General features: G+C 37.3%; 1 protein-coding gene across 8 annotated transcripts in view; it reads right to left on the reverse strand.

The window, feature by feature from the left end:
- FRYL (FRY like transcription coactivator) overlaps positions 1-15,277 on the reverse strand; it is a 135,817-nt gene extending 120,540 nt beyond the window's left edge. For 7 of the 8 annotated variants that reach the window (XM_039385094.1, XM_039385096.1, XM_039385082.1 and 4 more), the window contains exon 1: positions 15,258-15,277. Coding sequence is in view for 1 of the 8 variants with exons in the window: in XM_027717713.2 (XP_027573514.1) it covers positions 289-364 (76 nt within the window). In the remaining 7 variants the exon portion in view is untranslated. Of the gene's footprint in view, positions 1-288; positions 408-15,257 lie in introns of those variants that run through there. The other variant, XM_027717713.2, reaches the window with a different exon arrangement.
- Positions 15,278-17,507: the final 2,230 nt, after the last annotated feature.

The raw sequence follows: 17,507 nt of genomic DNA on the forward strand, positions 1-17,507 counted from the left end.
AAGGACTTTATCAGACAGACAACTGCAGCATAAGAAAATAAAAAATAAATATATACATATATAATCTTACACAAGAACTAAGAAGCGGATAGCGCACTTTGCTCACCTCTCACCTTGGTATGCCAAATTGCACCAGCACACAGCACTGCTAAAAAGCTGCTTTTTAAAGGGCAATTTCACATAGCAGCATGCAATAATCACATAAATAAATAAATACATACATATAAACATACATAAAGTAAGATATCTGCTACGCTGCCGTGGTTCGGAGTGCAGCGACATACTTACTGCTGCTGCCGCTCCAGGATTTCAGCAGCGACTTGATACTGATCTCGAAGAAGAGGGAATCCTGCAGGCTGAGCATGGTGCGGGCAGGGCGGAGCGGGGCGCCGGCCGCGCCGCCGCCTCCGCCAGCATCCGCGGGAGGGCCGTGCCGGGCCCGGAGTGACGCAGGGCCCGGGGACGGCGGGCCGGGGGCGGCTCCGGGCGGCACCGACCCCTCCCGGCCCGCCGGGCCCCGCCCCGGGGCCGCCCCCGCCGCAGGGCACCCGCCCCGCCCGCTGCGGGGGCTGCGCGCTCCCGCCCTCAGGCTGTACCCGCGCTCCTCCCGAGGGATGCTACCAGACACACGGGCAGGGTGAGGGATCTACCCACCCCCTGGCAGCCAAACTAATCGACTACTTGCAGTTACGACCAAAAGGGGCTATGAGAAGCTGTTTGTGCTTTACTGAGTTTTAAATAAACTTCCAACCGATCTGTTAAGATCGCGATGAATTAAATAAACTGCCCAGCGCTGCTCTGCACAGTGCCAAAAGCACAACATGCCTTCTGCGCTAGGAGATCAGCAAAATCACAAATGTGAAAAACAGAATCACAGTGGAGGACAGGAAAGCCATAGGTAGTATTCCCAGGGCAGATGCCTGCCAAAGAATCACAGACGATTTAGCTCCAACACCTACAGCCAGTAGCAGATCTGGACATCCCGTCCCTGCAAGTGTTCAAGGCCAGGCTGAACGGACCATTGAGCAACCTGATCTCGCAAAAGGTGTTCCTACCATTGCAGGGGGTTGGAGCTTAGATGATCTTCAAGGCCCTTTCCACCCCAAACCCTTCTATGATTCTCCTAGCTGTTTGAGGTTGGTTTGTGGGTTTTTTCTTATTTTTAAGGACTTAACACAAATTAAGTCCGATAGTTTACCCTGTTCAGTATCATCTCAAACAGCACAATGGAAAGTCTCTAAGGTGTGAAGTGTTTGGATTCCAGTGACTGCAATGCAATACTGCCTTAAACAGCATTCAGGCTTTAATGCCACTCTTTTAGGATAAAGTAAGATACCTCGCCAATAGCCTTTGCCCACTTCAGCACAGGGTAAAGCAGTTTGAGACAAACCTCCTTCACTCTGCCCACACTACCAGGTACAATCAAAAGGTGATGGCTCTCTGTCAGCTTGAGGTGGCATATTTACAAAGGTCAAAAACACATCTGAAGGTATTCCAAAATTTTATTGGACAAATCTAAAAGTAGTCAAAAATTTCAGAAAGATTTCTACATACTGACAGGAAGCAATGACATGGAGAAAACAATGCTTGTTTCCACAACTGCCACCAAACTACACATATAATGCTAGCCTTGGGTCAAATACAGAAATTGAGAGAACTGGATACTGAGATTACTGGGGCAGTGGCTGCTAACAGTAGACCTTAGGTCTAATGACTGTTAGGTCATTAGGTCTACTTAAATTATAATTTGACCCACACCATACAGATGAACCAAAAAATTAATCAAGTGGATCCAAGGCAGACTGATTAAATCTGCTTGAGGGTAATTTTTAAAAAAATCTGGATCATTCAGAACTGACACCCACCCTGTACTAGGAGTAAACAAGGCATGAGGAAGAAATAAGATCTGTACCCTCAGATAAACTCAAATTATCTGAAGTTGTTGAAAAGACTTAGGAACAGTGTACATCAAATACTTTTAAGGTTTGCAGGGGTTTTTGTGGTTTTGGTTTTGTTTGTTTGTGGTTTTTTTCATCTCTATCCCCCACCCCAAAAAGACAACATAATTATCACTAATAGGGAGGTAACATAAACCAGCTGATGTCCAGCTAAGAGGTTCTAAATGACAGGTCTAACATGCCACGCCAGCAGGACACTGGAGAAAGGGCAGGAGAAGCCCATCACTCTCCTAACTTGGTTCAACCACCAACAGAGCTGCTGTCATTCAGGAGAACAGTTTTATTAAAAGAGAGAGACTGGTAACATCACTCAGTTTTGATAGACTAAAAATAATCCAAATTTCCCTCTGCAAAAAATATTTTTCTATAACAAGATACTAAATTACTACCTATATCCAAACAGTCCTTTTTTCTTCCCAGACAGGCATCCACACAAAGCAACTCTTTGGGACATTGCATCAAACTTTCTTTCATAAGCCTGTTTCAGGTAATACTGCCCATGTAGTAGGCAGTATTACCTCATATTCCTTTTCATCACTCCTTTATAAATAAATTCAAAGTTGCACTTCAAACATTCCTTTTCCCTCTTACTAAGTAAGATATAACAGAGGTTGTATTTTGTTATGAGTAGGATATAAAGGTCAGATTTTGGAACTGGCTGATGAATTTCACCACTAATTTGAAAGACTGTATTAATTATGGTTGGTCTCTGACTGCTTTTAACACTGGGCTACAGAGTGTTCTTCAAAGGAATCGTTGTTAACAGTGTGCATTCCAAAATCATGAGCCAACTCTCTCAGCACCTCAAAAATAATGACTTTTTAAAATACAGTTTGGGTTCTTTGTAGTTGTCCTTTCCCCCCCCCCCCTCAGCTTTTATTTTTTAAGTTATTAGCACCAGAAGCTTATTAAAAAACAAATACCCCAGAAACCCCAGGAGATATACTAAAACAACCCCACAGAAATACTAATCTCCATGTTCCACCTTCTGGAGTTAAAACGACTTTCAACAAACAGTGAAGTTGTCAGTATTTCTGTAAAGTAGTGTTTTAAAATCAAATGAATGTTAGGAAATATTTTTCAAAATTTGTATTTATTTATGACATTGAAGCGTTTGGCCAAGCAAGTTACATGGTCTTCTGCCATGACATTTGATATTTTGTAGCACTGTTATTTATTCACACTACCACCTAAAGATCACCATTAATTGGGCTTCCTCAAGGATACTAGCAATTAATTTTAAATGCTCTTAACTCAATAGAGAGTATTAGTCCATTAACAACTTTTAAGAAGTGACAACTGTATGTACCAAGACTATAAGGTTTTCCTTCCAAAGATTCAGTAGATGTATTAAAGATCAGGAATATTAGAAGCAAAAATATTTTGAGAAGAATGTTCTTTTAATACTACTTGGATACATATGCTTTCATACATACATGCACAGAGATAACAAGTTTGATTAAATGGACATAATTAATTTAAAAGATTTACGAACAGCTTACACAAAATACTTTCACCAGCCCTCCCCTCTCCCCTAAAAAAGGAGAGAAAACAAGTTATCAGTACAAGTCCATTTAGCAAGTGGAGTAATCTGTCAGTATCTTAGACCTATCATAGAAGCATCAAGGTCATAAACATTATCTTACTGTATAACTGTGCACAAGCCTTCCAACATTTCTTTTTTCTCACAACCCAATTTAAATGCTCTTAATAACCAAAGATGACTGCCATTTCAGTCTTTTTCGGTTTGATTTTCCTTTGAAACTAGCTAATGAAATAACCTACCAGATACTGGAACAAATAGAAGATTTCAGGATAAACCACAAAGTTTGAAATGTAACTTTTTGTTTTATTTTTAATCAAAACAAGAAAAGTAGAAGCAGGAAAGAAAAACTATGGATTACAAGCCTCTGAACCTTGCCAAGTACGGAGGAGGCTAGTTCACTGAGAAGAACCCAATAAAACTCAACACGCAGAGTTACAAGATATCATCGTCGTGTATTGCTACAATCGTGTTAGAAAATGTCATCCACAGTATGGATTCTCTTCCAGTTCCTTATTCTCAGAAAGGAAAATGAAACGGAGTTCTGGAAAGTACACTGTGTTTAACATTGAGAGCAACAAGTATGACCACTAAAAATAGCTATCACTTTTGCGTACTTATAAGAGGAGGCTTCCATAAGATTAATATTTTACTATTTTACATAAAATGGGAAAGAAAGCACTTGCATTTAAATATAAGTCAATAGCTTTGATCTGGAGCCGGTTTATGTACGAAAAAAAATCCAAAAAGAAACTCTGGAATTGATGATTTGTGCATACTTTCATTAGTAGACTGGACATTACACAGTTCCCATAAATACATAGTTTACATACAGACCCCAATATCTGCACAGCTTTTGATTCTGGACCAGTTATCAATTTCACTACTAAATGGAGCAGACTACTATAAAGTCTATCTCTTTGCTACTGTCTCAAAAATCAAGGTGAGGTATGCATGAATGAGCACACTGGTATCAGTAATCTCTGAACAGAAAGTGGCAAGAATAGGACTGTAGGTGCTGTAAAGCAGAAGTGCTCAATCTGCAGACACAAGCTGTTTGCACTGCACTAAAACAATTAATGCCAGTATCCAGTCCACACTATGCTTTCTGCTCAGATATGAAAAACTATTAGTAAAGAGGATGGCTAGAAGCAAATTGCTCAGGCTGCTTCAGCAACCTCATTCTGCAGAATTCAGGCTGCAAATAGACTGATACATTACAAGATTCATGTGTCCTAAGTCCAGTTGCTCCAGGAAGTATTAGACTGTCCATTCACAGTACCATTAATCCATAGCATACTTGACCTGTACAAGCAAAGTCTATTTGGCACTTCAACACATACCTTGTAGATACCTTCAGCACATGTATAGTAAGCCCAGTCACACGACAGGTAAGATTTGCCCTGAGTGTTTTAAGTAGCTAGAGGACCCAAGCAATATAAGAGATCTGAAACTATCATAGTGTAGATAGCACAGATAACAGAACTTATCTTTATTTGCAGAATTAGGTCTTTAATAAAAATATTTCTAAAAGGAACACTATACACAGTAGATCAATATATTTACTACAAATGTGTATGCAAAGGCTGTTTGTACAGCTCTCCTTTAATTCAAACAGCATCATGCCATTTTCTTGGAGCTGCCCAGAGACATTGCTGGCAACTGTTTTGAAAAACATACATAAAGTAAGTGCCACATGCTTACTAACTGCTGCAGCTTTGGCCTGTGGCAAACACTGGTATGCAAGACCAAAACAACTTATGGTTCACAGTGTTCTTTTAGCTTCACCTCTACAGGCTGAAAAGGTGTGTGCGGGAAAGGGGTTGTATCAGGACTGAAGATATTGCTGTATATGTTATCTTTAGAGCAATATTTAACTTCTTAAAGTTTGCTTTTAAATGACAGAGAAACAACATAAGTCATATATATATGTTTCACAGGGAACATTACAGATTTCTAGCTTCATTTCCTTCCCCACCCCCTCCACCTCATTTGAAGTATTATTCCCCAGTTTTACAATAGTTTTGTTTCTCTAGGAGTATATGCATATCATACTATCTTCCTCCCTCAAACCCCCAAAGCAGCTCTTGCTCTTTTCTACCAAGACGGTCAAAATAAAAGAATATGATTTGTTTATTCATCCCCCTACAAAATAATTTACATTAATCATTCCAGCATAAACACTCAATTTTAAAACCACAGCTAAAGGCATTCTTTTAAGTTACATAAAAAACATGCAGTCACTGTTGCTTCCAAAAGTTTCTTTGCAGTTTTCAGTTCTACTACATTCATTTTCAGGATGATATAGACTGACAGAAAATGCATTCAGAGAAAGAACTACAAATATTTCCCACTTAAGTAAATTCCAGCTCATTTTGGAAGGACATTGAAGATGCACGCCTTTCTTGCAGTCTTTCAGTAAGATCAAAGAGGATATAGTTAATATTTACCTTTTCAGTATGTTAATATTGTCTTTATTGAAGAATAAGCCTGCCTCAAAAGAAAAAAAAAAAAGAAAAAGAATTCCCCACAACTTCCAGGAAAGAATAATTAAATCCTGAACAATTAAACAGTTTTCAAGGTAGTTTAACAAAGACCTTACCACCTTTGCAAGGATTTAGACTAAACAGGTATGTGGCCCTTCCTGAAAATCTAGCTTTCCAGATCAGCAAACATCATAAGATTACAAGGAAACAAATAGGTAATAAAAAGGTGAAACATCTCAAACACTGCAACAGGCAGTTCTGAGATGATATTTAACCAATCTCCCTCCAAGAGGAAATGAGACAGGTAAAGCAATACACAAACCTAAAGCTCTTACCATATCTCAAATGCCTTACAAATCCAAGTTTCTCAATTTTCACAGGCACCCCGTAATTAAAATTCTAGAAAACACAGTGATTTACTCCCTCTAAGGTGCTCAATTTCAATCTTCAATGACTGCACAAAAACCTTAAACATATAAAGCCTGATTAGTTATGTTGGACAACCTAAAATAACTGTATCAGCCTCCTCACTGTGCTTCAGCATTAACATACCAACACACTAGGTTTGGGGAACCAGCTCTTGGGTTTTCACCAGCCTTTTAAATAGAACCTGGAAATAGTTACGGAGCTACACAGAAAATCCCTGCTTAGTTGCTGGGCGTTTAAATGGATAGAGTAAGGAAAGGCTTAACTCTGTTACCCTACAAGGCCTTAAGACAACTGCTACAAATCAGTTATGTTTCTATTTTTGTTGCTCCTCCCAAGCTGCTGAATGTCTGTGCCACTTTTACGGGAAACATCATATTTGTATCATGCGAGGATCAGTTACTCTATCCTTATCGAAAGCATCGGAGAAAAACACCACTGAAAGTTTAGGATTCATCCGGGAAAACTTTAAAGAAAAAAATGTTAAAGAAAATCACCTATAGGGGTAAACTCTGCAAGGCATGGACAGGCAATTTTCTCTTGAGGTTTCAGCTCCTGCAATTGCCTTTCCCAATGTTTCAGTTACACAGGGCAGGAGCATGTGGAGCTCCTCCACTCAATATAAGAAATAAATAGAATAATTACATTAATATGGCATTCTTCACAGTTGAACTAAATGGCATATTTCTTCATTCTGGAGCCAGCAAATACTTACAGTGCATTTTTTAATGCTTTAGTTACCAGGATTTAAACAATTAAGTGCTGTTAATGCTGAATTTTACAGCTTTTGCGTCTCTGTACATCTGTACATCTATCTACAGATACCCTTGTAGGAACCTGAAGCATACATACAAAATAGAGATACTTTTAAGATTAAAAAAGGTAATTAAAAGGTAAAATACACATTGCTTTGCAAGTCAGAAATAACAGAATTTATGAGTATCATTTCTGAACCTTTATCTTGAGCAAGTGTGCTGCTACATTAAAGAAATGCAAGAAAAGAAATAAAAAAATCAGAAAGGAGAGAACCAGAAGTAGTAACAAACCCAAGGGCAGCTAAATGCAACAGTTAAGATAGCAAACACCTAACACACACTAAAAGTTTAAAACAAGGCTGCATTTGTGTGAAAGTTGTGCAAAGAGTTCACAACACAAAGTTCTTTAAAGTGCCTTGGCTGGTGGACTACAAAACAGCCTCTGCCAGCAGATGTACATGGGGCAGCAGCTACAAAGCACAGCACTCCCCCCGACACACAGCAGGTAGCTCTCCATCCATGCTCCTGCATCTGGCAGAGCAGATCAGATGGAAAGGGACAGTATCACACCAACACAATCCCTACGAGTTAATGAAAAATGAAGAACTGAAATCAGGTGGTAAAAACATGTTCACATAATGTGAAGAACATGCTTTGGTTTTTTCCATTCAGCAACTGGCTGCTCTTTATTTGTCAGTCATATTATCTACTGATACAGAAGATGGATACTGCTCATTTCACTAAGTGACATGAAGATGTCAATTGTCCAAACATACAATGCCCCTAATAAATGTGTATGGTATAACTTCATCGACATCTGGGCAAATTAAGCTATTCTGTTCTACGCAGCTCCTTCCATGAAACAGGAGTTAATGGAAATTCCAACCAATAAAGAAAAAACACTTTTAAACTAACTCTAATTAACTGAAAACAACATACTAAATAATACAATATTTTTATACAAGTTATGAGCTGCTTTTATATGTATTATTTCCTAGGTATCATGTTTCAAGTTAGAAAATACTTTGAAATTAAAAAATATCCTTCCTTCGGCCAGTCATCTTCTCGAAGTAACTGAGACAAGGCTCTCACTGGATTTTTAAGAGATGCCAAGAGACACCAGACCGTTTTGAGTCAGTGCCTAATATGACTGTGCAACAGTATCCTGATGTTAGAGTATCTGAAGTTTATATTTGCCATACCGGTCTTAACAATGAGGACTGAAAGTCTCACAAGCAATCAGGGTCCACCACACATGCTTGTCACTACAGAACTCATCAGTACTAATGCACTAAAGAATTATTATTATTTATGTAGTATCTCCATATAAGGGGTGCTGCACAGCTTATAAAGTGAGGATATACCAAGTCATGAACATCCAGAGCATCTCATGAAAAACTGCTGCAGAAAGAAACTGAATCAGAAGGTGCCACTGCTAAAGTGATATGGCTTTCTGAAAGTTTTACCTATCTCTTCAAGTCAGTAGTGCATTTGGATTTTTCATAACAAAATCTTTCTTTTATAAATAAATGCAAACATCAAGAACCTTCAAGCCTGAGCCAAGAACCCTCCTGTATGGGTGGGTTTGTGCTTGAAGGGACCTTTCAGAATTTGGCTGGAGAGCAAGAAGATGCATGTCAAGTAAAACAACCACCACTAACAGCACTTAACAAACCACAGGTATTCTTCAATAGCATTTACTAACTGAGAGAACATATTCCCAAATGAAGACAACACTCATGACATTTTCTTATTTAAAGAGTAACTAAAGGTTATTCAGTGATAAGTTAGAGACACAAAGAATGACATTTACCGAAAGTAGAAACACTTTCCAAAAGTGCCCTTGATTAAGAAGTAGTTGAAATTACTTTTCCCTCAGTTTGGATCCACATAATACTTCTTATAAGGAACCCATATAAAGTTAGCAGTCACAGGTGAGGAATCATTCTGTTGTTGAAGAGCTTAGAACAAAAGTAACTAGAAACACAGTTTGCAAACCAAGACATAAAACAGTTAACAAATGCAGCCAACAGAAACTACCAAGAGTCATCAAAAATATAATAAATTACTGAAAAATGTCGTATCTGACTCTTCCATTTACTAGTCACATTTTCATTAGAAATAGAAAAAAAAAACCCTAAAGGAGATTAAGACTAGTCATATCACCTACAAACTAAAACTTATCCATTTGAAACACAGTTCTTCCCTTTTCAACTGACAAGGGAAAAACTGTTTAACAAAATGTTCCAATTATAATCTTTCTGTAACTTAACTCTGAATTGCTGATATGACTAGTGTAGAATCTTCATATGCAACTGCTGACTTAATCCTGCTAGTAAATACTATAGTGACCTTACAAATGCTTTCTTGAACATCAGGGGTGATATTATTTTGGATTTTTTAGCCCAGTGATAAACTTTGATGTGTTTTAAAGGATAACAGTTTTTTATTTCAAAATGGCTCCTTAAAAATAAGCTGATATTTTTATTTTACATGCTGTTCAGCATCTTATATACTCTATCCTGGCATCACTAACAGATGTTATCGAAAATAGAGTAAGTTTTAAAATCTGTTCTGCATGCAAGATATTTACAGTATAAATCAAAAAGGAACAACATGCTAAATTCTTCTTTCCCTCTCAAAATGTCCCTTTCAAGGCCTGTGGACAATTTAGACACAAAGGATTTAAAAGAATATTTTTATGTCCTTGTATTACCAGTATATCACAGAGAGAATAGTTTTACAGTAGCAGATATTATTTTCACAAGTTTCTCCACATCTTGTTGACTTTAGCACTTCACAACTCTCCTTTATCAGCTTTTACAGAATCTTCTGAAGACTTGCTTGGTTTTCTGTCTATGTTAAATTTTCTTTCATCCCCCACATGTATCATGTCTCTCCCTCTCTCCTTCCAAGTTAAAAGCTTTATTTTGTCCCTCTCACAACTACCTTAAAGTAACTGTGGATTGGAAAGGTCAAAAGATATTTACAATTCCCCACTAAGTTTTATCTGCACTGTTTCAAAGAATTAGCCCAATGTTTCAAAGAATATTTGCAGCTAAATATTGTTCAATTTCATCTTTAATTTTTTTTCCCTTAATAAACTGGAGTTCTCATTACTTCTTACTCTTCAGCTCACAATCTGCAAGATAGATAGTCAAAAAGAACAGAAAAACAAAGTCCAAACAGCAGGGTTACTAACATTCACTTCCTAAATTTGCTGTTGGTTCCTTCTCACAGTGTTCCAGTTTGCTGCCTATCTGTTGGTATTGGAAGGAAAGGGGTGTTTCCTATTGGTTTAGCCAGATAAAGTCTCACCAAAGATAGATATGCAACAGGAACACTAAAAATGAATATACAAGACAACTATACAGATGGACAGGTTCAATCTCTTGCTGACAGCACTGAGCCATTACATTGATTCAGCTGTCATATGACACCTTACACTAATATACCAAAGCCTGAGAAAACCTTTAAAGTGCCAGCAGATGCACACGAGACCCTGCAAATGTGATACAAAGATAATCTATTAAGTGAATAATAGCAATAAAGAAAAAAATGTAAACTCTTTTCCCCAGAGGAAAACAAGTGAATTACCTCCTTATATACATATACTCCACATGAGTACCTGTTAAGTATGAAGAAAAGGTAATTTTAGATCCACCTTTCATTTGTATTGATACTCACCTTGAAAGAAGCACTAAGTTACAATTACTTCACAAATCAACCAAAGTAAGTTCCTGCATGTTTATTCTTCTGATGAAACCCTAAGACAGCTACACCAAAAGCTGTAGGCTTTGGTGTACATACATGTACTAGGCATACAGTCAAGTACACAACACAATTTTTAAAAAAGATCTCAAAAAATAAGGTCAAAAATAATATTTGAGATGTCTCCTAAAACTAAGCCATGCCATAACGTTTGTAAAAACAGTTAAATATAACTATAGCCAATTTTCCATATTAAGGTAAAATAAAGAAGTCAGAAGCATACTCTCTTTGCACTTGGGCTTACTGTTAAAAAGATTTGCTGGACCTTATTTCAGTTCTTTATTGACTCCATCTGAAGCTAATGCCTTACTTAAAAAACATCTACCCAGTGGTCATTGTATCTGCTTATAAGCAGTAATAATAAAACATATCATCACTGCACTTAAAATAAAACTCAGGAGACATGCTTGTGTTTCCATTTATCTAAAATATTAAAGAGTTCGTTTTCCACAAATCAATTAAAACAGAGGGTATCCAGAAGGTGACTGCTACTTTTGGTGATGGTAAGACATCTAATGCTGCCCCCACTAGTGACCCAAAAGGCCCTCTCAGTGAGTTAATTCCCCTTGCCAATTCATCTCAAAAAAACTGCCCCAAAAATATTAGAACATTTTCTGCTGGCATTGTGCAATTAATCAGCTCAGGGAAAAGCCACACCAGCACCCAACAGAAGATGGGGAAGGGCTGCACAGCTGGGAGTGAGATTGCCCTTTTCACTGACAGCAAACTGTTAGATCAGCCTGATCCGCTTGTAAAAATGCACTCAAATCAAACCAAAATCTCCTTTCCCTACCTTCTGTTTCAAAGAGCTTCAAGAGCAGGTTCTAAAGGCCCTTAGGAAAGGTTCACTTATTACTGCTTATGGAAAATATACACAGAAAAATTTCCTGGGGTATTACTCAAGCAAAACAATGCTATCTCCAGCGATAAGAAAACAAGGAGAGAGGGTTAGAGATTTTTATGTAAATAGTATTCTGGATCCCAAACAGTATTATGGAGCAGTCTCTGAATACAAGCGAGCAGCTTGTGTCAGACGGGGGGCAAAGCCATGGTGCTTAGTTGTCCACCAACCCCCCCAGTCTTCTCTAACTGAAACTCTGAACTTGGGTACAGAAACTAACTTCTGTTCCACACAGCCATTGGGGCCACGGTCATCCTTTCCTGTACAAGGCTCATCAGAGATGCAACTCAGAGCTGAAAATGCCCTGCAGAGCTGCTGGTATTACAGGGGCAAGTGCTCACAGGCACTAAAATGCATATCCAGCCCCTGCTAATAACCCCGAGGCAGTTACAGCTCTATTATTCATTTCTTTACCACCAAAGAACACATTCCTGTTGGCTTAGTTTTGCTCTCCTAGCAGGAGCACTTGAAGGGAAGCACATTTCCCATACACAGAAATAACATGGACCCTGTGAACAACGAGAATACTCACGTCACTGATAAAATTAACATCTCTTGTGCAGTTCTTGCAGATTTGACTTACACAGTCGGCCACTAAGACAGTTCCACGTTATTAGCTACCCTGCCTTACAACACAACCAAAAGCACAGAACTGCAACAGAAGGGCACATTTCACACACCACAGGTACAGCTGCCATTTGCGAGTTCACACAGGGCAGCCATGGTGTTCCCTTTCTTTAATGCTACAACCTGAACCTTCCAAGCTCAGCTTTCTATGTTTTATTTGAATTGTAGCTTTTTGGAGATAGAAATTTTTAAAACTGAAAACCTGTCAACTCTTAAATGCTACAGCAAATTTTAAAAAACTGACTGTTCTCTTACCAACATCTATTAAGCACTGTGATGCATACAATCAATATGCAAATACTACAACGAGTTATGGTTTTCTTCTACAGTTCTAACAACCTTATACATCTAAAAAGACAGTTACAAAAGATTTCTAAAATACACTGGAAACCATTCTGACAGAAACTACATATTTTAAAAAGGCACATTAGAGAGCATATATTTCCAAGGTCCTATTTTCAGCTTTAAAACAAAGTATATACTAATTGAGTTAACATTTTGAAAGGTGATACAATAAATGCTTTAATAACCAAAAAAACCAAAAAACCAACCAAACAAAAACCAAATCCCTCATCACTTGAATTCCACACAAAATTTTTAGGCCAGATATAGTCAAACCCAACTAGGTGGTGCTATAAAAATAATACTTTTATGCTTTTGATGCCAGGAGTAGTTTTTTTGATTGGTTGGTTAGTTTGAGATCTTCTATAATACTTTTGTACTTAAAAATAGTTGTCAGACTCAGTATTTCACCTAAATTTTCACTAAAGTAAAAATATTCCTAAAAAGTATCAGTAAGGAATAGAAAATAAAAAACTAAACCCCACCTACTTTCAAATTCAAACATATTTACAGGACAAACCACCTTAAGTTAAAAAAACCTATTGAGTTCCTCAACAGCTTCATTATGTTAAATTCTGTGGTTCATTAATACCACATCTGTTGACATTAAGCAAGTAAATGTTACAATTTTTTTTCAAATAATTCTATTGTTTTATTACCTGTTTGGTCGGCACCTGCCTTCTGCAGCATACCCAGCTGGTAAACACAGTAGTTCTTTTGCTCTATTCCAGCAGAGCAGTTCATTCCATTACCACGATACAAAAATAGAAATAAGCAGATAATTTAAAGAGGATTCAGCTACTATCTGCTATTGTAAAAGCATGATCCCAGAAGAGACTATAAGTCTGCATTTCGCAAATGATGACATCACAATATTAAGTGACACTAGTCAGGCACTGCTGATTTCCACAAAATCACTCCTAATAATCACCATTTGACACATATTTAATAACCAAGAGAGGAAAATTCATCTTCAACAGCAGAACTGGTGTATTCTATTTTCTTTTAACCTGGCACAAAGACAATTCCATTTGTTCTGAAATTATAACATTTGAAAAAAATTATTTAGAATTGAGAGCTGTAAAGAAACCAGAATAGAGCGTAAAAGGAGGGTTAATGAGATACACCTATGGAGACATTTAAGTTGTGCACATCACAGCGATATGAGGCTAAAAGATGTTCACCATCAGACACCATGAGCTTCTGATCAGAGTTTTCAAGCACATAAGGCAGTAACAGCTTTAACAGACCTTATTCTGTAAGCAGCCTTCAATAGCCTATACCATCACAACATTAACTTGCTCTAATTAGTTCTGCACAGGAACAACTTGTTTAACAAAACAGAACTGTCACTGCTTTCCTCATTTGCTCATGCTACTCAACCTGACATACTGAAAAAAAGTAGTTTATAATACAATCAGAAAGGCTAAGAGAAGTCTTTCCAAGGAAATCCCTCTCGCCCACCACCACTACAAGCTTAATTCCATAGTTAAGGCTGTAAGTTCACCACCCAGTAAGATGGACAAATGCCACCATCTCCCACCTTTGCAGGTAGACACATAAGGGAAAAAAAATTTAAAAGCCATATTAATTCCTGAAAATAGCCAACCACACAGCAAATAGTGAAAACTGCGACAGTCTTCAGGATCCAAGATATAAAGGTTCAAGACTGTAGTATTTTAGCTGAAGACAAAAAGAAAAAAAAAAGTAAAATTGAATTTTTCCATTGCCACCCAGCTGTACTATTCGAAAAAGGAATACAAACAAATACTACTTTTTATTAGCACAATACACCATAATATTTAGACATTAACAGGTAATAAAAAAAAATAAAAATAAAAGAAATCTTCATACAAACAAGCTTACTCATGTTCTTAAGTAAAAAATTCTCTATACAATGTCCATATTTAACCTTGACTTATTTATATATTATGTTTATTTGAAATGTGCAATCCTCAAAACAGTAAAAAAGGAAAATGTATACAGTTTTGAGATGAAAAAACTGTTAAAAGGAAAGTCTTTGAAATCTTAGTGGATTTGAAAAACAGGGAGAGAAAAGGTGACACAAAACTCACACCCTGCACTGCAGTCACAGATCTCTGTGTAGCACTCTTCTGTCTAGACAAGTCTTAGTGCCTAATCTTAGCTACATTATAGTTTAAAAACTTTAACAGAAATTCTTATCCCAAAAAGAGGAAAAAAAGTCACACAGGAATGCAAAGACATGGAGAACATTAGAAATCCTGTAAAATTACTTCCAAATAAGTCACTAACAAATTACAGTGTGACAACAATAAAACAGTTCTAAAGTTAAAGATGCCACTATCATAGTAACTCCGATAAAAAAGGTGCTTTTTTAACCAAATTTGTCAATTTAGCAAAATAATCATGATTGGAAGAAAAATATTAGAGATCAGTTTTTACCAGGTTGATGACATGGATACATACTGTAATCAGGATGTAAAACATGTGTCTCTTCGTCTTCATCTATTGTCTGCCCCAATGAAAACAGTCTGACACGTCTCATCTTCAATAGCCTTGGAGAGCTTTCATGGGCAGTACTCCCAACACTCGGAACTACATCACCAGAAACAACAGTTGGAACAATTTTTTTCAGGAATTCCATTTTTCACATGCCCTGTGTTCTCAGCATTTAACTAAATTTAGCAGTTTAGCTCCACATTAGAGCGTGGCTCCCACATCAACTTCCTTGAGCACAGAGGTAGAACTTCTAGTGATGTCACGTTAAACCTGGGTGGTGCCAACACCAGCATGTCAGCTGGCAGCCAGCTGCTCCAAGGCAGATTTTAAAGACGTCTAACTGTGTGGACTGATAAGAAAACCAAACAACAACAAGTCTATATATTAACCAATGTATGCTAAACTCTGCACGCCTAGAAGAAACTGTATTTAGCACCGCAACGTTTTAAGCACTAAGAAAATTCACAACACATTTTCAAATTCCTATCTGTCAGAGTTCAATAGCTCTTAATTTTCATGAAGTGTACAGTATTCATCTGTATTTGAAAGATTACACTTATCACTCAGAATGTCTATATGCCAGCTTAACAAAGCTTCTAACATCACCATTTGCATTCTCACGTAGTTTTAACTACTAAGATATTCTGTCTTCTATGAAGTTTTGTTTTGTAGAGACTCTGATGCTATTTTTACCACTTAAAATACTCACACCATCTTCCAGAAAACTACAAGTACAGAAATAACCTGTCAATTTTTGTCCAAACATCCACTTTATCCCTAGGGTTACTTCTCCTTATGTGCCTGGTTTAGCAGAGCTTTTTATTTGGGGAAGTTTAAGCATTGTTTTATATTTAGCTTAAAGAAGACATTAAGAAAGATGCCTTGCATATAGAGCAGAGAGTTCATGAAGGAAAAAAAAAGGGATATATTAGCATAGAGGAGCATTCCTTAAGGCTTTCTACAATTGGGAATAGAATATGTATCATTTTTCAGTTTAAGTATTCTTTTATTTACAAGAGTTGGAGTGGAGATTCACAGACAGAATACCAGAATACAGACAGAATTCCCACCTCATTTGCCACCAAAGCTGGTAGACTTAGAGGAAATCCACCAATACTCAACAGGTGAGTGGCAGCCTACATGCATCTGTTATTTTTATGAAAGCAGCTCGGTGTCCAAGGCATTGCTGAAAGCATTCAACATAATTATCCAAGCTACACATGAAGCATACATACTATATACAGTCCTTAAAAGAAGGTATTTAATCTGAAATTCATTACTGTTGTCCAGGTCTTAAAAAGAAAAAAACCAGAATAACCTGTTTCAGATCTCAGAGTTTCAGTAGTTCAGTGCTTACAAGGGGCTACTCAACTGCATTAAGTTATCAGTCTTACTCTGTCATGTCTGTGGTTCAGAATGCCACAACTTGAAGAAGTTCACTAAAGTTGCCACCAAAGACATTTTTCAAGTTCTACACAGACTGATAAAATAGGATAGCTTTTCTATTCAAAACTGCATTAAAATCCCCCAATGTTCAAGTCAGTCCATAGTCCACTTGTAAATGAATAAATATCTACACAATTTTGTCACTGTAGATGAATAAAAAATTCTGACCTTATCATAAGGCACATTGCTAGAATATTACTTCCTACAGAGAGATCAAGCAGAAAATTCTCCCTATAATGATTTCATTCACAGTATTTTTCCCACTAATACAAAAAGAGTTACACAGAAGAAAAGTGCTTTATGAGTTTTCAGAACAAATAATAAAGATATCACAAAGACAATTTGTGATTATAAAAGATCATAAGTTATTACAAGTTCAAGCAATCATTTATTCATAATAGCATTATTTTTTCAATACAATTTCTTTTTTTGCCCTTGAAATCTTGCCACAAACCTACTTTGCAGTTTCTAGCATTTGGGAACAAGAGAAAAATTCAGATGCTTCTGTGAGAATGAGAATGCTCCAGCCATCCACCTGCCAAACTACGGTTTGCAAAGATGGGGTAGTAAGATATTTTGCTTTGTACCTAACAAATACATTCTGAAAGGCTCAAACAAGTGCTCTTAACCACACTATGAAGGTTTTATTACGCATGTGGACACAGGGTGGAGTTGACAGGTGAAGTGTAAGTACCCCATGTATCACTTGCATTAAATGCATAAGGTGTGAGTTTTTACACAACATGTAGCATATGTGAATTAGCCATGAAT

This window comes from Pipra filicauda, unplaced genomic scaffold (assembly GCF_003945595.2).
Source record: "Pipra filicauda isolate LSUMZ 115617 unplaced genomic scaffold, ASM394559v2 scaffold116_size3395265_pilon, whole genome shotgun sequence".
Classification (NCBI taxonomy): domain Eukaryota; kingdom Metazoa; phylum Chordata; class Aves; order Passeriformes; family Pipridae; genus Pipra; species Pipra filicauda.